General features: G+C 46.1%; 3 protein-coding genes across 5 annotated transcripts in view; 1 reads left to right on the forward strand and 2 right to left on the reverse strand.

The window, feature by feature from the left end:
- slc35d3 (solute carrier family 35 member D3) overlaps positions 1 to 1,024 on the reverse strand; it is a 96,156-nt gene extending 95,132 nt beyond the window's left edge. For both annotated transcript variants that reach the window (XR_011593886.1, XM_070885464.1), the window contains exon 1: positions 525 to 1,024. Coding sequence is in view for 1 of the 2 variants with exons in the window: in XM_070885464.1 (XP_070741565.1) it covers positions 525 to 960 (436 nt within the window). In the remaining variant the exon portion in view is untranslated. The remainder of the gene's footprint in view (positions 1 to 524) is intronic.
- On the forward strand, positions 928 to 20,861 carry LOC139267329 (uncharacterized). Of its 2 annotated transcripts, XR_011593888.1 has the most exons (4): positions 928 to 1,240; positions 7,232 to 7,426; positions 19,533 to 19,689; positions 20,022 to 20,861. XR_011593888.1 is itself a non-coding variant. In XM_070885468.1 (3 exons), the coding sequence occupies exons 1-3, from the start codon at positions 1,139 to 1,141 to the stop codon at positions 20,672 to 20,674; spliced, it is 912 nt and encodes a 303-aa protein (XP_070741569.1). In that variant the 5' UTR covers positions 928 to 1,138; the 3' UTR covers positions 20,675 to 20,861. The 2 variants fall into 2 exon arrangements, 1 of the variants encoding a protein (XP_070741569.1); XM_070885468.1 differs by lacking the exon at positions 7,232 to 7,426.
- pex7 (peroxisomal biogenesis factor 7) overlaps positions 5,331 to 21,758 on the reverse strand; it is a 248,511-nt gene continuing 232,083 nt past the window's right edge. Inside the window, exon 11 of the transcript XR_011593887.1 lies at positions 5,331 to 5,396. The gene's annotated coding sequence lies outside the window, so the exon portion shown is untranslated. The remainder of the gene's footprint in view (positions 5,397 to 21,758) is intronic.

Below are 21,758 nucleotides of genomic sequence, written 5' to 3' on the forward strand. Positions count from 1 at the left end.
ATAAACTTCAGTATGAAACAAAAATGGCGAGGAGTAAGGAAGTTAGTAGTAGAGGAAAAATAGAGCAAAACAGGTTAGAATCCGGTTTATTTATTACATGCCTCGTTTAATCAAACCTTTGATCATAATGAATGGATAGATAGATAGATAGTTGAATGAATGGATAAATATATAAAGATTATATTATTTGGAAATCCTTACAATCCTCTCAAAATTCTTAGTCCAGATTTGGATTGTAATTTTAATGCTCGGATAGACAAAAAGAAAAGTTAGAACTTGATCTGATCGCGAGCTATTCGATCTGCTTGGTTTCTGTGATGTATCTCATCCGTTTTGGTGCAATGCAAATAAATCTATCCAAAGTTTGGGTGCAATTCTCACCGGTTGCCAATTAACCTGCACTTAATTTTCTTTCACATACGAATAAACTAAAAACATGTATCCTGTGCAATGGCACGAGGGGAGAAACATCAGAGAGTGGAGAAAGGCACGGTCCTTGGGGATGGATGGCGAGTGATACTGACCTGCCAGCGCCGCTCCGCAGGTAGTGAGCAGGACAGCTGCACTGACACCGATGGAAGGAATACCATTCTTGAGAACAAAAACTCCTATTATTAGAGTAACGAGAGGTAGACAACGCTTGAAAACAACGTACATGGGAAGACTGAGCCCCCGGAGTGACCACAGAGTCAAACAGGACTGGAGAGCGGAGAGCAGAGTGACACTGGCAAAGACTTTGGCCAAACTTAGACTGAAAGGCGGCACGTCTATTTTACCCAACCTTCTGAGAATCTCCAGTGTCAGGGCGGCGGTGCTGCTGGTGAGACACTGGACCAGCGTCAGAAAGATAAAATTGTACCGAGAAATAAGGAGTTTCAATAGAATATTCAGAGATCCGGAGAATACTCCGTGGGCAACCGCCACTGAAATGCCAAGCGAACGACCCTTGCAGACCTGCATGTCTCTTCAGATGTTGAAACAATTTCAAACGGTCTCAGCATCAGCTTAGCCTTTCGGTGCTGACTGACACTCTGATAACCAGCGCCGCCCACTATCTGCTCAAAACTTCCATTCATTTAACTAAAGGAGGGGGGAGTATCGGAGTGGGCTGAAACAGATCAATTGAACATTTTTATTAATGATCGCCTATTCCAACTGCTGCAAAGTCAAATGTGAAAGATCCGGAGCTGCTGACGTAGGGAAAGCAGTTGAATGTGCACTTTTCCATTTACTTAATTATGTAAGTAATTTTTATTGCATTTCTGTTCGCCGCTCTGTTGTGGGACTGGTGGTGAGTCATTGCCCGGGGTCGTCAGTGAGGCCAACAATGCAGGTTTCATTCACCAGCCTCAAATTCTGATGCTCACATCCGATTTAAAATCTACTTAAATACCTCGTCGTGTGGCTGAATGAAATCCAACTCCAAGTACACCAAACTATCAGATAATAGACATAAATCGTCCTCTGTGCAATAGCTTAATACCAGCGCCTAGCTTACATTAGCTGAATACCGTTCTCTTTAAATCAATGCAAAGGGAAAAAAAGTGTTATGGGCGAACAAGGGTCTGCGCCGCAAAGGTCTTTCTCTTCACAAATGCCGACTGAGGGGGGAGCAGGTTCAATCGGGAATTAGACATTTAAAGCTGTACATTCATTGGCAATGCCGCGCATTTCCAACATTTTCCATTTCTATAAAACATTGAAGTGGTGAGAACAGCTAGAAAATAGTGCATTTTCTTTCAAAGATGTACTTTTATACCCTCAATGAACTTCATCATCATCATAAGAACATAAGAAATAGGAGCAGAAGTAGGCCATATGGACCCTCGAGCCTGCTCTGCCATTTAATACAATCATGGCTGATCCGATCATGGACTCAGGTCCACTTTCCTGCCCGCTCTCCATAGCCCCTTATTCCCTTATCGGTTAGGAAACTCTCTATTTCTGTCTTAAATTTATTCAATGTCCCAGCTTCCACAGCTCTCTGAGGCAGCTAATTCCACAGATCCACAACCCTCTGAGAGAAGAAATTTCTCCTCATCTCAGTTTTAAATGGGCGGACCCTTATTCTAAGATCATGCCCTCTAGTTCTAGTCTCCCCCATCAGTGGAAACATCCTCTCTGCATCAACCTTGTTATGCCCCCTCATAATCTTATACATTTCGATAAGATCACCTTTCATTCTTCTGAATTCCAATGAGTAGAGGCCCAACCTACTCAACCTTTCCTCATAAGTCAACCCCCTCATCTTTGGAATCAACCTTGTGAAATTTCTCTGAACTGCCTCCAAAGCAAGTATATCCTTTCATCATAGGTGGTCCCTCGTATCGAGGAGGACTTGCTTCCACACCAAAAAGGGATGAGTTCACAGGTGTTTCAATGAAGGACCTAATATTCCAGGTCCCGAACTATATCTTGAAGGGTGGAAGATGCTTGTGCGTGGATTTTTTTAACGTGTGGTGGCCGTTGCACACTAGCTACCTCACAGGCTTGACAGAGCTAGGTCTTGGTCCAGTGGCAAGGATTAACCAAGGCGACTGGAGACCAGCTCTGCTGCACAGACCTAGTGCGCACATAATCATAGTGTGGGCTGGCCCCTGCTCAATGAACCTTGAACAATGAACAATGAACAATGGCCTCAATGAACTTACAGAGATTATAAAAGAATTTTGTAATTGGAACCTAACTGGAACTACAACTGTACAGGTTATTGGTGAGGCCACACCTGGAGTACTGCATACAGTTTTGGTCTCCGTATTTAAGGAAGGATATACTTGCTTTGAAGGCTGTTCAGAGAAGGTTCACTAGGGTTGATTCCGGAGATGAGGGGGTTGACTTATAAGGATAGGTTGAATGAGCCTGTACACAGTGGAGTTCAGAAGAATGAGAGGTGATCTTATTGAAATTTATAAGATAATGAGGGGACTCGACAAGATGAATGCAGAGAGGATATTTCCATTCATGAGGAAACTAAAACTAGGGGACATAGTCTTCGAATAAGGGTCTGTCCATTTAAAACTGAGATGAGGAGAAATTTCTTCTCTCAGAGGGTTGTAAATCGATGGAATTCTCTGCCCCACAGAGCTGTGGAGGCTGGGTCATTGAATATACTTAAGATGGAGATAGACAGATTTTTGAGCGATAAGGGAGTAAAGGGTTATGGAGAGCGGGCAGTGAAATGGAGCTGAGTCCTTGATCAGATCAGCCAAGATTTTATTGAATGGCTCGAGGGGCCAAATGGCCTACTCCTGCTCCTATTTCTTATGTTCTTATGGCAGACACGGAAATCAACTAAGCACGAATGTCACAATCTCAAAATGCCAGTGTAATTTGCTTTAAGATTAAATGTCCATAATCTGAGTGTATGAAGGTTGGCAAAGCCAGACTTCAAAAGATTATTTGCTGATCACAAGATGAAAGAAATTGTGAATGATATCTTTACTATAAATTTAGAAGGAACGACTTTGTACTTGGTTGAAATCTAAAAATTAAATTATTTAATGTAACTGTTCGTTTACTATATATAACTAAAGTCTTTTCTGCCGCCTGTCGTTTCAGCTCCCTTAATTGATAAGACGCTGCCTTTGACATAAATGCAAACTTCCAGTCATGGCGAGCAAATCAACAGATGGGAATAAAGATGTAAAAGCTGTTTGTGTTACTCAGCATTCACTGTCTGTTCCCTTTCAAATTCTGTTTTTGTTGTTTTCCGGTACGTTCATTCATTCATTTATTGATAAAGCCGAGCTGCAGTGTTTCCTGTCTCTCCCCAGGCTGTATTTCATAGAATCATAGAATCTTACAGCACAGAAGGAGGTCATTCGGTCCATCCTGCCTGTGGCTTTGAAAGAGCTATCCAATTAGTCCCACTTCCCTGCCTTTTCCCCATAGCCCTGCAAATATTTTCCTTTTCAAGTATTTATCCAATTCCCTTTTGAAAATTACTATTGAGTCTGCCTCTACCACCCTTTCAGGCAGTGCATTCCATCTATCCTCTAGTTCTGTTGGCAATTATCTTAAATCTGTGTCCTCTGGTTACCGACCCACACGCCAGTGGGAACAGTTTCTACTTATTTATTCTTATCAAATCTTTGCTTAACTTTTGCTTAACATTTTTTCCTGTAAAAATGGCCGGCTGTCCATTTTTATATGCGGCGCAGTTTGATCCAGCACTGAAATGAACTATAGTCCAGCACAGCATTTCTATTCACTCTTATTTCTTGACACATGCTGAACATGCAAAGGTAAGATGAAGGTTACAGGATAATTTAGGCTGGATTGGCACAGCCTTCCTTGGGAGCCCAAACTGGGGTGAGACAGCCTCTTAGAGATGTGCCTCACATCTGAGAGTTTTAGCATGATCTGTAGCCTTCTGAACTATACAGCTCCTGGCCCTCACAATCCAATTTGTAAAACATTACTGTCTCTCAAGAGTCCACATGTTGCTTCCTGTTTAGGTTCTATCTTCAGTTCATTCTAAAATGATATGGGTAGAACTATGAGCTGTAAGGCAGCAGGTATTAAAAACTCTTTCTTACAAAAGTAGTTTTAAATGTAACATTATTTTGAAGTCTGTTGTCCGTCCATCCATTATATTCACAGTCTTGCATATGTCTGCAAGTTCTGTAGGTGTTGCAGTTACTTCCTGTAACTTTTCTATCATAGCGACTTTCATCACACCTGCCTGTCATGTTTTAATTTACCAATATATAATATCTTTGCCATTTAGCTGCACAAGCTGCAGTTTGGTGTACATCGCTGCATCCAGGAGTTCACAGAGGATCTGTGCTCTAGGAGAAGGGACTTTATTGTCTTCTCTCTAAACAAAGCGAAGAAGGAGGAACGCGCATGTGGCTTTGCCAGCATATCGGCTTACCCATGGTGCAGGGCGCCATCCACTACACACATGTGGCTTTATGGGCATTGCATATTAAAGCTGAGGAGTAACGTAAACGCAAAGGCTACCATTTTCTTAATGCACAGTTGGTGTGCGGCCATGCCCAGCACATCATGGTGATTAATGCCCGGTATCCTGGCAGCAGTCATGATGCCTTCATCCTGCACCAGTCCTCTGTGCCAGCAATCTTCCAGCCATCACGTTGAACCCAAGGCTGGCCGCTAGGCAACAAGGGTTATCTGCTCTACACCTGGCTGATGACTCCCCTCCGCAACTCCACCACTCGTGGCCAGCACTCATATAATGTCAGCCATGCTGCCACAAGGAACTTCATTGAGCAGACCATCAGGGTACTCAAGCAACAGTTCCGCTTCCTTGACTGCTCGGGAGGAGTTCTCCAGTACTCACCGGAATGGCTGTCCCAATTCGTGGTGATCTGCTGCATCCTCCAGAACTTGGCCATCATGAGAGCGCAGCCCTTATCACCTTGGGTTATTGCCTACAAAAGACAAAAAACAATGGAACAGAATATGTAAAGAACTAAAGGTATCACTACAGAAAGCTGAGACAGTGGGCTGGATTTGCCACCTATTCAATATGAATTGCCAGATTCTAACTCATTATATGTGGCACAGAAAAGGTGAGGCAATGACCAGTGAGGTGCCGCATGGTTCAGTGCTGGGACCCCAGCTATTTACAATATACATCAATGATTTAGATGAAGGAATTGAATGTAATATCTCCAAGTTTGCAGATGACACTAAGCTGGGTGGCGATGTGAGCTGTGAGGAGGATGCTAAGAGGCTGCAGGGTGACTTGGACAGGTTAAGTGAGTGAGCAAATGCATGGCAGATGCAATATAATGTAGATAAATGTGAGGTTATCCACTTTGGTGGCAAAAACAGGAAGACAGCATTTTATCTGAATGGTGACAGATTAGGAAAAGGAGAGGTGCAACAAGACCTGGGTGTCATGGTACATCAGTCATTGAAGGTTGGCATGCAGGTACAGCAGGCGGTGAAGAAGGCAAATGGCATGTTGGCCTTCATATCTAGAGGATTTGAGTATAGGAGCAGGGAGGTCTTAGTACAGTTGTACAGAGCCTTGGTGAGGCCACACCTAGAATATTGTGTTCAGTTTTGGTCTCCTAATCTGAGGAAGGACGTTCTTGCTATTGAGGGAGTGCAGCGAAGGCTGATTCCCGGGATGGCAGGACTGACATATGAGGAAAGACTGGATCAACTGGGCTTATATCCACTGGAGTTTAGAAGAATGAGAGGGGATCTCATAGAAACATATAAAATTCTGATGGGATTGGACAGGTTAGAGGCAGGAAGAATGTTCCCGTTGCTGGGGAGTTCCAGAATCAGGGGTCACAGTCTAAGAATAAGGGGTAAGCCATTTAGGACCGAGATGAGGAGAAACTTCTTCACTCAGAGAGTGGTTAACCTGTGGAATTCGCAGAAAGTTGTTGAGGCCAGTTCGTTAGATATATTCAAAAGGGAGTTAGATATGGCCCTTACAGCCAAAGGGATCAAGGGGTATGGAGAGAAAGCAGGAAAGGGGTACTGAGATTGAATGATCAGCCATGATCTTATTGAATGGTGGTGCAGGCTCGAAGGGCCGAATGGCCTGCTCCTGCATCTAATTTCTATGTTTCTATGTTTCTAAATGTTTGGCATGTACTCTTTCGTCTGATATAATGTTTAATGTACTTCAACATTTCATCCGCACATTCCTATAATGAGAATGTTTTCTTTACCCACTATACCAAGAGTATTAGATGAATAAGTTATATAATTAACAATGTCATTGTTTTTTAGGCCTTTTATAGGTAATATTTCCTTTCCACACTTATTGTAGACTATGTTTGATCAAATTTATTTCACACATGTCTAATGTACACTGAAAGACTATCCTGGGAGAACCTAACTCTCCCTCAATCACATAATGCACCATTTAAACATTGTCCCATAAATCCAGCACATTACATGGTGTAGTATTTAACAGAACAATTGAGAGTAAACACTGCTGCCACAGTTACTTATCAAGTACAAGAGTAGATTTATTTCACTTTAACAGGAGATAACCTATGTAAATGAGATCACTGGTTCCTCCTATTATCATGTTCAATAAAGAATAATGTAATTAAAAAAGGCAATTGAAAATAATACTGGTGGTAAATGCTGTGCTAGGAAGTAAAATAAAGACAGACAACAAGGGCTGAATGGTTACAAAACAAGAAATGTGTTATGTAATCCTCAATTTGATATGTAGGCTGGTGTTTCACTGTAAGAATCTGAAGTGGGTTGTATTTTTTTTCTTCATTCCTAGGATGTGGGCATCGCTGGCAAGGCTAGCATTTATTTCTCATCCCTAATTGCTCTGGAGAAGGTACTGGTGAGCTGCCTTTTTGAACCGCTGCAGTCTGTGTAGTGAAGATACTCCCACAGTGCTGTTAGGGAAGGAGTTCTAGGATTTTGACCCAGCGACGATGAAGGAACGGCGATATATTTCCAAGTCAGGATGGTATGTAACTTGAAAGAAAGAAAGACGTGGATTTATATAGTGCCTTTCACAATCACTGGAAGTCTCAAAGCAACTTACAACCAATGAAGTACTTTCGGAGTGTGGTCACTGTTGTAATGTAGGAAACGTGGCAGCCAATTTGCGCACAATCAAGCTCCCACAAACAGCAATGTGATAATGATCAGATAATTTTTTTTTTGTTGTGTTCATTGAGGGATAAATATTGGCCAGGACACTGGGGATAACTCCCCTGCTCTTCTTCAAAATAGTGCCATGATGTCTTTCATGTCTAGTTGAGAGAGCAGACGGGAACTCGGTTTAACGTCTCATTCGAAAGACAGCACCTCCAATAGTGCAGCACTCCCTCAGCACTGCACTGGAGTATCAGCCTGGATTTTTTTGTATTCAATCTTGAACCCACAATCTTCTGATTCAGAGGTGAGTGTGCTTCCCACTGAGCCACAGCTGACACAACTTGGAGGGGAACTTGCAGGTGATTGTGTTCTCATGCGCCTGCTGCCCTTCTATGGTATAGAGTTTGCGGATTTGGGAGATGCTGTCAAAGAAGCCTTGGCGAGTGGCTGCAGTACATCTTGTAAATGGTACACACTGCTGCCATGTTGCATCGGTGATGGAGGGAGTAAATGTTTAACTGTTGGATGGGGTACCGATCAAGCGGGCTGCTTTGTCCTGGATGATGTCGAGCCTCTTGAATGTTGTTGGAGCTGCAATCATCCAGGCAAGTGTAGAGTATTCCATCACACTTCTGACGTGCCTTGTAGATGGGGAGTCAGGAGGTGAGACACTCGCTGCATAATACCCAGCCTCTGACCTGCTCTTGTTGCCACAGTATTTATGTGGTTGGTCCAGTTAAGTTTCTGGTCAATGGTGACCCCCATGGTGTTCATAGTAAGGAATTCAGCAATGGTAATGCTGTTGAATATCAAGGGGAGGTAGTTAGACTCTCGTTTATTGGAGGTAGTCATTGCCTTGCACTAGTGTGGGACGAATGTTACTTGCCACTTATCAGCCCAAGCCTGAATGGCTTTGAGGTCTTGCTGGATGTGGGCATGGACTGCTTCATTATCTGAGAAGTTGCAAATGGAATTGAACACTGTGCAACCATCAGCAAACATCCACACATCTGACTTTATGATGGAGGGATTGTCATTGATGAAGCAGCTGATGATTGTTGGGTCTAGCACACTGCTCTGAGGAACTCCTGCAGCAATTTCTTCCTTTGTGCTATCTCTGACTCCAGCCAGTGGAGAGTTTTCTCCTTGATTCCCATTGACTTCAATTTTACTAGGGCTCCTTGATGCCACACTCAGTCAAATGCTGCCTTTATGTCAAGGGCAGTCTCACTCACTTCACCTCTGGAATTCAGCACTTTAGTCCATTTTTGAACCCAGGCTGTAGTGAGGTTTGGAGCTGAGTGGTCCTGGCAGACCCCAAACTGAGCATCACTGAGCAGGTTTGTTATATATGTAAACTTGTATTTACTCTGTACAGCCACCAGAGGGCTCATCCCCTGGAGTCCCAAGGGATCCCATAATCCCTTTGGAGCACAGGTATTTAAGGAGGCGTCACAGGCTGGAGAGGCACTCGGCTGACCTGCAATAAAAGACTACGGTCACACTTTACTTTGAGCGCACAGTGTTCAGTCTGACTCTTTCACCATACACTACAACTGGTGATGAGATACAGATAGCAAACCCAAAGAGGCAGAGAACAGTGGGCATCCTGAGAAATTCTCGGAGGGAGATGATTGGGAAACTTTTGTGGAGCGACTCGACCAATACTTCGTGGCCAATGAGCTAGATGGGGAAGAGAGCGCTGCCAAACGAAGGGCGATCCTCCTCACCATCTGTGGGGCACCAACGTATGGCCTCATGAAGAATCTGCTCACTCCAGCGAAACCCACGGAGAAATCAGACGACAATTTGTGCACACTGGTCCAAGAGCATTTGAACCCGAAGGGAAGCATTCTGATGGCAAGGTACCGGTTCTACACCTACAAAAGGTCTGAAGGCCAGGAAGTGGCGAGTTATGTCGCCAAGCTAAGACGCCTTGCAGGACATTGCGAATTTGAAGGACTTTGGAGCACATGCTCAGAGACCTTTTTGTACTTGGCATTGGCCACGAAACCATACTTCGCAAACTTTTGACTGTAGAGACCCCAACCTTGAGTAAGGTCATAGCGATAGCCCAGGAGTTCACTGCCACCAGTGACAATACGAAGCAAATCTCTCAGCACACAAGTGCTGCTACAAGTACTGTGAACAAAGTGATGTTGTTTTCGAATCATAATGTACAGAGCAGGTCACACATACCTGCAGCTACACGTCCGCAGATGTCTGAAAGTCCACCATCAAGGGTGATGAATGCAAGGCCTTTAACACCTTGTTGGCGCTGAAGGGGTGATCATCGTTTCCATTCATACCGATTCAAAGAATAAGTTTGCAAGGGCTGTGGAACAATGGGATACCTCCAACGAGTGCAGACGTGCTGCAAAGCCTGTTAAACCTGCAAATCACCATATTGCAGAGGAGGACAGTGTCATGTATTCAACCAGCATTGTAACCCATATATAATCTGACCTAAGTTGTACCCTGTGAGAACAATGACCACTAAATGGTGAACATGTGGGAGACACTCCTAACCTCGACCTTCAGAGATAAAAGGGGAAGCTCCACCCACTTCCATCACTTGAGTGCTATGAAATAAAGGACAGGTCACAGACTGACCTTCTCTCAAGCATGGGCCTCATGTGCATTTATACTGTACAGTAAGGACGTATCAATGGCGACGAGAAACTGGGAGTTAAACCACGCGATCATGGCCACGAGCAGAACAGACGAGAGGTTGGGACAGAGATTCAACATTGTTAAAGCAGCATACAGTTCTCCAGGCAGACAAGGGCAATCGGGAATGCCCCAACATGTAGTCGAACCCAGAGGAGGAGTTTGATAGAGACAATGGCAAGCTGAATGGCGATTCACGCCATTGCAAGGGACAATGCGGCCAGTTATGGGACCATCAACACCTGTTAATGGCGCACTCAAGGACAATAACAGGGGCAGTCAGGGATGATCGACTGGCAAGGGACCTTTTGTTTCAAACAGCAGCTCATGTTGGAGGCGTGGAGGCACACACTCAGCCGGAATTTGCAGAGTTGAGCAAAATACTTGCAGAAATTGCAGAAATGAAAGCTGGGGGAAATCGCTGGAAGCTGAAGTTCAGCAAGTTCGTGTGGAGCACGTATACAGTTCATACACCAGGACGCCACCGATAATGATGAAAGTGCTCCTCAATAGCATCCCAGTATCAATGGAGCTAGACACGGGGGCCAGCCAGTCCCTGATGGGTATCAAACAGTTCGAAAAGTTGTGGGCGTCCAAGGCCAGGAGGCCAAATTTATTGCCGATTGACGCACAGCTACGGACATACACAAAGGAGATCATTCCGGTGCTAGGCAGCACCACGGTAGTCGTGACCCACAAAGGTTCGGAGAACAGGTTGCCACTCTGGGTTGTCCCGGGGGACAGTCCCGCACTACTGGGGAGGAGTTGGCTTGCTGTCATGAACTTGAAATGGGGCGATGTCAATGCAATTTCCTCTGTGGAGCGAGTATCATGCTCACAGATCCTGGAAAATTTGACTCATTATTTCAAACTGGCATTGGCACTTTCATGGGGGCCAAGGTAGTGATTCACATAAACCCGGAAGCCAGGCCAGTACACCACAAGGCCAGAGCGGTGGCATACGTGATGCGGGAAAAGATAGAAGGCGAATTGGATCGCCTGCTGAGGGAAGGCATCATCTCGCCAGTCGAATTCAGTGACTGGGCGAGCCCGATCGTGCCGGTGCTCAAGACGGATGGGTCAGTCAGGATATGTGGCGATTACAAGGCCACCATCAATCGGGTGTCACTCCAAGACCAGTATCCGCTACCGAGAGCGGAGGACCTCTTTGCGACGCTATCCGGTGGCAAACCTTTTTCAAAATTGGACCTGACCTCAGCTTACATGACCCAGGAGCTGGCGAGTGAGTCGAAGAAGCTGACCACCATCGCAACACACAAGAGGTTGTTTGAGTACAACAGATGTCCGTTTGGGATTCACTCGGCCGCCACGATCTTCCAACGAAATATGGAAAGCCTCCTCAAGTTGATTCCAGGGACGGTGATTTTTCAGGACGACATCCTCATCACGGGTTACGATACTGAAGAACACCTCCACAACCTGGAGGAGGTGCTACGCAGACTGGACTGGGTACGGCTGCGACTGAAAGAGATAGAATTCCTGGGAATGAGGGTAGCAGCAGACAGGATCAGCCCTACTGCGTCCAAGACGGAAGCGATCCAGAGAGCACCCAGATCCCGTAACACGACGGAGCTGATTTCATTCCTGGGGCTCCTGAACTATTTTGGTTACTTTCTTCCCAAATTGAGCACGCTGCTAGAGCCACTACACGTGCTCCTACGCAAAGGTCGCGAATGGGTCTGGGGGGACAGCTAGGAAAGGGCTTTTAATAGAGCACACAATTTGTTATGTTCCAACAATCTGTTAACGCTATATGACCCATGTAAGAAACTTGTGTTAACGTGCGATGCGTCGTCCTATGGTGTCGGGTGTGTGTTGCAGCATGTCAATGCCAAGGGTCAGTTACAGCTGGTAGCTTATGCCTCCAGAAGTCTGTCCCAGGCAGAAAGGGGCTATGGGATGGTAGAAAAGGAGGCGCTCGCATGTGTATATGCGGTAAAGAAAATGCACCAGTACCTGTTTGGCAGGAAATTTGAGCTGGAGAAAGATCACAAACCCCTAACGTCACTTTTGGCCGACAACAAGGCCATAAATGCAAACGCATCGGCCCGCATACAGAGGTGGGCACTCAGGTTAGCCGCCTATGACTACACAATTCGGCACAGACCGGGCACCGAAAACTGCGCCGATGCACTCAGCAGGCTCTCACTAGCCACCACTGAGGGGGCTACCGAGCATGCTGCTGAGATGGTCATGGCTGTTGAAGTTTTCGGAAGCGAAGGCTCACCCGTGACAGCCCGTCAGATTAAAGTCTGGACAAATAGAGACCCGCTATTGTTTCTAGTCAAGAAATGTGTCCTGAATGGGGACTGGGCAGCCACGTACAGGGCATGCCCTGAGGAATTTAAACCATTTCACAGGCGCAGGGATGAACTCTCGATTCAGGCCGATTGCCTACTGCGGGGAAACTGCGTAGTCATGCCCCAGATGGGCAGAGAGGCGTTCATCAGAGAACTCCACAATGAGCACCCGGGCATTGTCACGATGAAGGCAATTGCCAAGTCACACGTTTGGTGGCCAGGGATAGACGCAGATCTGGAACTTTGTGTTCGCAGGTGCAACACATGTGCCCAGCTGGGCAATGCGCCCAGGGAAGCCCCCCTTAGCCCCTGGTCATGGCCCGCCAAGCCTTGGTCATGCATCCATGTGGACTACGCAGGTCCTTTCATGGGAAAAAATTTTTTGGTTGTATTATACGCCTACTCCAAATGGATCGGGTGTGACATTCTCAATTCAAGTACATCCTCTGCCACGGTAGAAAGTCTACGGGCAATGTTCACCACCCACGATCTACAGGACATCTTGGTCAGTGACAATGGCCCATGCTTCACAAGCACTGAATTCCAGGACTTCATGGCAGGCAATGGAATTAACCATGTCAGAATGGCACCGTTCAAGCCGGCCTCAAACGGCCAGGCAGAATGAGCAGTGCAGATAATCAAACAGGGGATGCTCAGAATCCAAGGGGGTTCCCTACAATGCTGCTTATCACAACTCTTGTTGACCTACAGATCCCGACCACACTCGCTCACAGGGTTTCCACCTGCAGAGCTGCTAATGAAAAGGACGCTCAAATCCCGGTTATCCCTTATACACCCCACCATGAAAGAAATTGTCGAGAGCAGGCGCCAGTCACAATATGACTACCATGACAGGAATGCGAGGGCGCGATGTATTGATGTAAATTACCCTGTTTTTGTCCTCAACTACGCTGCAGGGCCCAAATGGCTCGCAGGTACTGTGGTTGCCAAAGAGGGAAATAGGATTCTGGTAGTTAAACTTACCAATGGACAAATCTGCCGTAAACATGTGGATCAAACAAAAAGGAGGTTCAGCAACTCCATAGAAGAAGCAGAGGAAGAACACGACATAGAGTTCACTCCTCCACAGGTGATCGAACACAGGAACCAAAGGGAGGAGAGCCCAGTCACTGTGGGCAGTCCGGACAGGCCTGAGGCACCGCAAACAGCAAACACTCAAGCCAGCACCCAACAACTGGAGCCCCAACTCAGGCGCTCTACAAGAGAGTGTAAACCACCAGAGAGACTCAACCTGTGATCCCAATAAGACTTTGGGGGGGGAGGGTGGGAGGTGATGTCATGTATTCAACCAGCATTGTAACCCATGTATAAACTAACCTAAGTTGTACACTGTGAGAACAATGACCACTAGGTGGTGAACTTGTGGGAGACACTCCTAACCTGGACCTTCAGAGATAAAAGGGGAAGCTCCACCCATTTCCATCACTTGAGTGCTATGAAATAAAGGACAGGTCACAGACTGACCTTCTCTCAAGCATGGGCCTTGTGTGCATTTATACTGTACAGTAAGGACATATCAGATAGATCCACAGAGGATCATGATGAACCAGAGCCTCAGCTCAAGGAGGCAGAGGTACATGGCGTGCACACATTCACACAAATTGTCCTCCCGATAGTGCTGAATGTTGAACTAAATGGACTCCCGATGTCAATGGAGCTGGACACGGGTGCGAGCCAGTCCATCATGGGCAAAAAGACTTTTGAAAGGTTGTGGTGCAACAAAGCCTCCAGGCCAGTTTTAACTCCAGTTCGCATGAAACTAAGAACTTACACGAAAGAACTGATTCCTGTAATTGGCAGTGCTACCGTAAAGGTCTCTTATGATGGAGCGGTGCACAAGCCACCACTCTGGGTGGTACCGGGCGATGGTCCCACGCTGCTCGGCAGGAGCTGGCTGGGAAAGATACGCTGGAACTGGAACAACGTCCGAGCGCTATTGCCCGCTGACATCACTTCGCTGTTCAGGCATCGGGAAATTCCAAGGAGCAAAAGTGCAGATCCAACTAATTCCTGGAGGAGGTTCTTAGTCGACTCAACCGTGTGGGGCTCAGGATAGAACGCTCAAAGTGTGATTTCCTGGTGCCTGAAGTGGTGTTCCTGGGAAGGAGGATTGCGGCAGACGGCATCAGGCCCAGCAACACGAAGATGGAGGCAATCGAGAACGCACCGAGGCCACAGAACGTGACGGAGCTGCGGTCGTTTCTGGGACTCCTGAACTACTTTGGTAACTTCCTATCGGGTCTCAGCACCCTGTTAGAACCACTGCATGTCTTACTACGAAAAGGGGACGAATGGGTTTGGGGCAAAAGCCAAGAAAATGCCTTTGTAAAAGTGAGAAAATTGTTATGCTCAAACAAATTGCTTGTGTTCTATGATCCATGTAAGCATTTGGTACTAGCATGTGATGCGTCGTCATATGGCGTTGAGTGTGTATTGCAACAAGCTAATGATTTTGGGAAACTGCAACCGGTTGCTTATGCATCCAGGAGTCTGTCTAAGGCTGAGAGAGCCTACAACATGATTGAAAAAGAAGCGTTAGCATGTGTCTATGGGGTAAAGAAAATGCATCAATACCTGTTTGGGCTAAAATTCGAATTGGAAACTGACCATAAGCCACTTATATCGCTGTTTTCCGAGAGTAAAGGGATAAATACCAACGCATCAGCCCGCATCCAGAGATGGGCGCTCACGTTGTCTGAAAACAACTATGTCATTCGCCACAGGCCAGGCACAAAAAACTGCACTGATGCTCTCAGTAGGCTGCCATTGCCCACCATGGGGGTGGAAATGGCGCAGCCCGCAGACCTAGCCATGGTTATGGAAGCTTTGAGAGTGAGCAATCACCCATCACTGCCTGGCAGATCAAAACCTGGGCAAGCCAGGACTCCTTATTATCTCTAGTCAAAAGCTGTGTGCTTCACGGGAGCTGGTTCAAAGTCCCAGTGGAAATGCAGGAAGAGATAAAGCCGTTTCAGTGCGCAAAGATGAAATGCCTATACGGGCAGACTTCCTTCTGTGGGGCAATCGAGCAGTGGTCCCTAAGAAGGGCAGAGACACCTTCATCAATGACCTCCACAGTACCCACCCAGGCATCGTAATGATGAAAGTGATAGCCAGATCCCACGTGTGGTGGCCCGGTATCAATGCGGACTTAGAGTCCAGCGTTCACAGATGTAATACATGCTCGCAGTTAAGCAATGCACCCAGGGAGGCGCCGCTATGTTTATGGTCTTGGCCCTCCAAACCGTGGTCGACTATGCAGGCCCGATCTTGGGTAAAATGTTCCTTGTGGTTGTAGACGCGTACTCCAAGTGGATTGAATGTGAGATAATGTCGGCTAGCACCTCCGCTGCCACTACTGAAAGCTTGTGGGCCATGTTTGCCACACACGGGCTACCCGATGTCCTGGTGAGCGACAACAGGCCATATTTTACCAGTGCTGAGTTCAAAGAATTCATGACCCATAACGGGATCAAACATGTCACATCTGCCCCGTTTAAACCAGCGTCCAATGGTCAGGCAGAGAGAGCGGTGCAAACCACCAAGCAAGGCTTGAAGAGGCTCACTGCAGACTCGCCTATCCGGAGTCCTGCTTAGCTACCGCATGAGGCCCCACTCGCTCACTGGGATCCCACCTGCTGAACTGCTCATGAAAAGAGCACTTAAGACAAGGCTCTCGTTAGTTCACCCTGATCTACATGAACAGGTGGTGAGCAGGCGGCTTCAACAAAGTGCATACCATGATAGCGCAAATGTGTCACGCGAGATTGAAATCAATGATCCTGTACTTGTATTAAATTATGGACAAGGTCCCAAGTGGCTTCCCGGCACTGTCGTGGCCAAAGAGGGGAGCAGGGTGTTTCGGGTCAAACTTTCAAATGGACTCATTCACCGGAAATACTTGGACCAAATCAAACTCAGATTCACAGACTATCCTGAGCAACCCACCTTGGACCCTACCTTTTTTGATCCCCCAACATACACACCTGTGGCAACCGGCACTACGGTTGACCATGAAGCAGAACCCATCATCCACAGCAGCCCAGCAGCGCCCAATACACCAGGCAGCCCAGCAAGGCCAGCTGCACAGCAGCCCAGCGAGGGCCCAACAAATGATTCAACAACACCAGCTTTCACACTGGGACGATCAACCAGGGCAAGAAGGGCCCTAGATCGATTCACATTGTAAATAGTTACAGTATTGACTTTGGGGCGGGGGGGGGGGGGGGGAGTGTTATATATGTAAACTTGTATCTATTCTGTACAGCCACCAGAGGGCTCATCCCCTGGAGTCCCAAGGAATCCCATAATCCCTTGGGAGCACAGGTATTTAAGGAGACTTCGCAGTTTGGAGAGGCACTCGGGAGACCTGCAATAAAAGACTAAGGTCACACTTTACTTTGAGCTCACAGAGTTCAGTCTGACTCTTTCTCCATACACTACAAGGTTATTGATGAGTAAGTGCCGCTCAGTAGCACTGTGGATGACACTTTCCATCACTTTGCTGATGATTGAGAGCAGACTAACGGGGCAGTAATTGGCTGGATTGGATTTCTCCTGCTTTTCGTGGACAGGAAATACCTGGGCAATTTTCCACATTGTTGGGTAGATGCCAGTGTTGTAGCTGTATTGGAACAGGTTGGCTAGAGGCGCGGCTAGTTCTGGAGCGCAAGTCTTCAGCACAACTGCCAGGATGTTGTCGGAGCCCATAGCCTTTGCTCTATCCAATGCATTCAGCCATTTCTTGATATCAAGTGGAGTGAATTGAATTGGCTGAAGATTGACATCTGTAATGGTGGGTCGTCAGGAGGAGTCCGATATAGATCATCCACTTGGCACTTCTGGATGATAATGGTTGCAAATGTTTCGCCTTGGCTTCCACTATAATTGAGGATGGGGATATTCATGCAGCCTCCTCCTCCCATTAGTTGTTTAATTGTCCACCACCATTCACGACTGGATGTGGCAGGACTGCAGAGCTTTGATCTGATCCGTTAATTGTGGAATCGCTTAGCTCTGTCTATAGTGTGCTGCTTTCGCTGTTGAGAATGCATGTAGTCTTGCGTTGCAGCTTCCCCAGGTTGGTACCTCATTTTTAGGTACGCCTGTTACTGCTCCTGACATGCTCTTCTGCATTCCTCAGAAATAGGAGCCATGTTTCTTTAAAGCTCCCAGCATCGTAGCTTCGCTACAATGTAACATGGAATGCTATTTTTAATGCAAAATGTCAGGATCAATGCATTTTGCAGATGTGTTTCTCTTTCTTACAAGGCATGCTGCAACTGAAAAATTAAAAAAATGATTGTGCATTTATATAGTGCCTTTTATGTGCTCAAGACACCCCAAAGTTCTTCAAACACACTGAATTACTTTTGAATGTCCTTAGGACATCCTGAAATGACTTGTTAATCTTTACTGGTGATGTTGGTTGAGGGATAAATTTGTTCGGAACTTCCCTGCTCTTCTTGAAATGGTACCATGGGATCTTATATCCACCTGAACAGGAAGATAGGGCCTTGGTTTAACATCAGTACTTGCACTGAGGTGTCAGCTTAGATTATATGCTCAAATTCTGCCATCTGTGGCTTGAACCCACAATCTTCTGACTCAAAGTGCAACCACTGAGCCAACCTGACATTAAGTGACTGTCTTTAACACATTTTCACTTTATGGTTCTGAATCTATATGAAATCAACATTTTTTCCAAAGCCCTGATAGCCCCCAAATAGTATAGTTGGAACCACCTTAACCTCTTAGCCCACTTGAACCTGAATGGATGTAACCAATTTGCCTTGACTCTCAATCACCACTTCCAACTGCATTTATAGCTGTGCCAATGCAACTGCGATTCTAATATATCCGCCAGCAATCATCATACAGATTGGATAGTTTGTACTGACCTTATAAATGATTGATTTGCAGAATACTAAGTAACCCTTTCCCTTTTTAAACCCTGCTGAGGAGATTTTACCCATATAGGGGTGCATAGTACATTATAACAGTGATTACATTTCAAAAGTTCCTCATTGGCTTTGGAATATACTGAGGTTATAAAAGATGCTATTAAATGCAGGTCCGCTCTTTCTTTATTGGAATGACTATAGTTTAACAGTTATCTTTGTCCAGATTAAACTGGTGTTTTGTTCCTATTGGAGAAAAGAGCTGAGTGGACTTCCTGACTGTACTTGGTAACATCTCTGCAGTAGATTCGATGGCCTAGAATTTCCCCTCCGATCACTGGCACTGGATGATTAGCGGTATTCCGGTGGTTGCGTCATTTTAACCGCCGGAATACTGCTGATGCTTGCTCTCGCAGTTTTTGGGTCCTCGATGTCAGCGGTGGCAAAGCCTAGCGATGGCGGACTGGAGCGGGCGGCGAGAACGGGAGAAAAGTTGGCGATCTCCTTACCTTTTGTAAGAGAAGCAGAACCACTGCAGAAAACGGCTGGAAAATCTTCTCTGCACATGCGCGGTCATTCTCCCACGATTTCGGGGTCAAGGGTGACCCTGCACATGCGCAGAGAAGAGTAGGGGAGCACTGGACATCTTGAAGCTGCAGAGATTGGTTGAGGTCAGTGAGAGAGTAGCTGTGAGAGGATTTGTGAGGTGTTTTCAGGAGTACATTTGATTATATTCAGTATATTTGCAATTAATATAATATAAAATAATATCATTAATAATATAACTAGCAATAATCTTATTGTGTTAGTCCTCTGTATTTGCATGTGTTCATCATGCAACATTTGCGTGCTAACAAAAGCTAAATCGTGCACTCATTGGCGAAAAGACTGGGGGGCGATAAGATTATTATTAGTTATATTATTAATTATATTATTTTATATTATATTAATTGTGTGTATATATATATATATATATATATATGTGTATGTATGTATGTATGTATGTGTTCGGTATTAGTAGCTGTCAAATTAGTTCACATATTTTTTGTCACCTTTGCAGAAAAAACCAGCTGGCAATAGGGTACAGCTCTGCAAAACAGGTGGTGGTCTGTCGAAGACTATTCCTCTGACGGACCTCAAGGAACGTGCTGCAGCCCTGACGGGGGCGTCTGATCGTACCGCCACGTGTGTTGGTGCTGAACCAGTTCTCCCGGAGGGTAAGTCTGCATAATCCCTGGACTGTACTGCGGTCATGTAATTCAATCTTATGGCAATATAATATAGAATGTAATGTTGGGAACAAGAAATGTTGTTAGTTGTGACATGATGTTTTGGTTTATCACAATGTGCCACTTGGAAACCAAACTGTTTGGGACCGAAGTTTTGTTATGTCATGTAGTTTCGCTATACTTTGCTTATGATACTTTCATATGATTCTCAGTAAAAAATGTTTGTTCTCCACACAAGTCTGCGCAAACTGAATTGCTCTGATGTTACCTCTGACTCCTCCCCTTCCCTGCCGCCAACCATTAATGTTATATTGTTACAGTTGCACAGGTGGAGCCGCCTACCCCCCCCAGAGAGGAGTCATTGCAGGGAAGAACAAATGAAGAGATGGTGGTGGAGGAGACAGTAGAGATGATGCTGGAGGAGCTCGAGGACAACACTTCTCAAAGCGTTGTAATGCTGGTGTTGCATGAGGAGGGAGAGGTGGCGGGACTTCAAGGGTCCTTTCTACCGAAGGCCACCGGTTCCTTGGCGGAATCCAACTTTCTTGGATTCCAGTCCAAGGAAGCGGTACCAAGCGGACTGCAATGGCACACACCGATCCCCGTGGTGAATCCGCGGAAGCTGATCCGCCAAAGTGGGAATGTTGCGCGACAGGCAGATACTAGCCTGGACATGGTGGGACTGTCCACGATGAGCATCGATTTGATTCGAGAGCTCATCCAGGCAATTGCTGGCTTGTCCGAAAACATCGCAGCTTTAGCAGCCCGCCAATCAGAGGACTTGGCGGAGCTGATTGCTGCGGTGAGGGAGAACACCCGGACCACCAATGCCAATGCTCTGTTGGTGCATGGTGTACTGGTCCCGACGTGGGCAGAGCCAGGGTTATTGTTAATGGGAAAAGAGGAGGGGGTCAGGGCCAAGGGTCAGGGGGTAATGGGGAGGAAAGGCATTGGGAAAGGTGGCCGCAGTTGAATTGTGGGAGGGTGCAGGGCTGTTTTCACTGGTGTTTATACTGTTGATGTTGTTGTTGTTGCTGTTTGTTGTTCATAATGTTTTTTGTTGTGAAAATTTGTATTCACAAAAAATTTTATTTTATTACATTGTTCAAGTTTAATACAACTTACAAATTTTATGGAAAATTTTATTCAACTAAACAATTCTTCCACTGTGTCTCACTTACTTCTAGAAAGGTGAAAGTATATTCCATTTGACAACTTTTAGGAAACACAACTTTAAATGTGTGATTGACAGTGTCCCCTGTAAACTCATACCTCATCTTGGATGACCTAGACCCAACTGACTGGGGTTTTCTTGAGTCTTGTGAACATCACGTAACTAGGTAAGCCACTCACAATGCAACAGCTCTACCAACCTGTGAGCATTCTCACAGGTGCATACATTAGTTGTTACGCCTGCTACAGTTGAATAGCTCCACGAACTGTCAAGCCATGTGAAGGATGTACACCTAGTGACTGACACCCTTCCCCCCCACCTCTCAAGTCTCCTTGTAGACCCAGTTTCCGACACCCTTCTTCGCCCCCTCTCAGGTCACTCTAAACACCAGTGACTGACGCCCTTCTCCACGCCCACCCTCCCCCCCCCCCCCCCCCCACCACCACTACTCCCCTCAGATCGTTTTGTACAGTGACTTGGATGAGGCCCCATTGCGTGGGCACAACCCCTCCCCCATCCGTGGCCCCGCTACAGCAGCATCAGTAAAGGGGAGGGGGGAGGGGTGGGGGAGAAAATTTCCCAGAAATAATTCATGTTCAGCAATGAATATCTCAGTGGGCATAACTCCAATGGCTTCTTCCTGAGTGGTGTTATATATTTTACAAACTACCTTACCTACCACCCACAAAATCAGCTGCTCGGCATGTCATTTACTCCATTCAAACAGACGCGAAATATCTGCAATCCAATTGGGTTTATTTTTAAAATAATGTTTTGATTGGGAGAGTCCGAGTTCAGTGTGTCTCTGAATTCATGGCAGCTATCAAGACATGGCGAGGGAGGGGAGGTTGTATTGGGGTGGGGTGGGGCAAGGCGCAGTAAA

The sequence above is a fragment of the Pristiophorus japonicus genome, chromosome 7 (assembly GCF_044704955.1).
Source record: "Pristiophorus japonicus isolate sPriJap1 chromosome 7, sPriJap1.hap1, whole genome shotgun sequence".
Taxonomy (NCBI): domain Eukaryota; kingdom Metazoa; phylum Chordata; class Chondrichthyes; family Pristiophoridae; genus Pristiophorus; species Pristiophorus japonicus.

Coding starts and splice junctions, on each gene's coding strand:
- LOC139267329 (XM_070885468.1), top strand. CDS start 1,139: ATGATCGCCTATTCCAACTGCTGCAAAGTCAAATGTGAAAGATCCGGA. Junction 1,241..19,532: donor TTTTCCATTTACTTAATTAT/GTAAGTAATTTT, acceptor TCACCTTTGCAG/AAAAAACCAGCTGGCAATAG. Junction 19,690..20,021: donor TGAACCAGTTCTCCCGGAGG/GTAAGTCTGCAT, acceptor ATATTGTTACAG/TTGCACAGGTGGAGCCGCCT.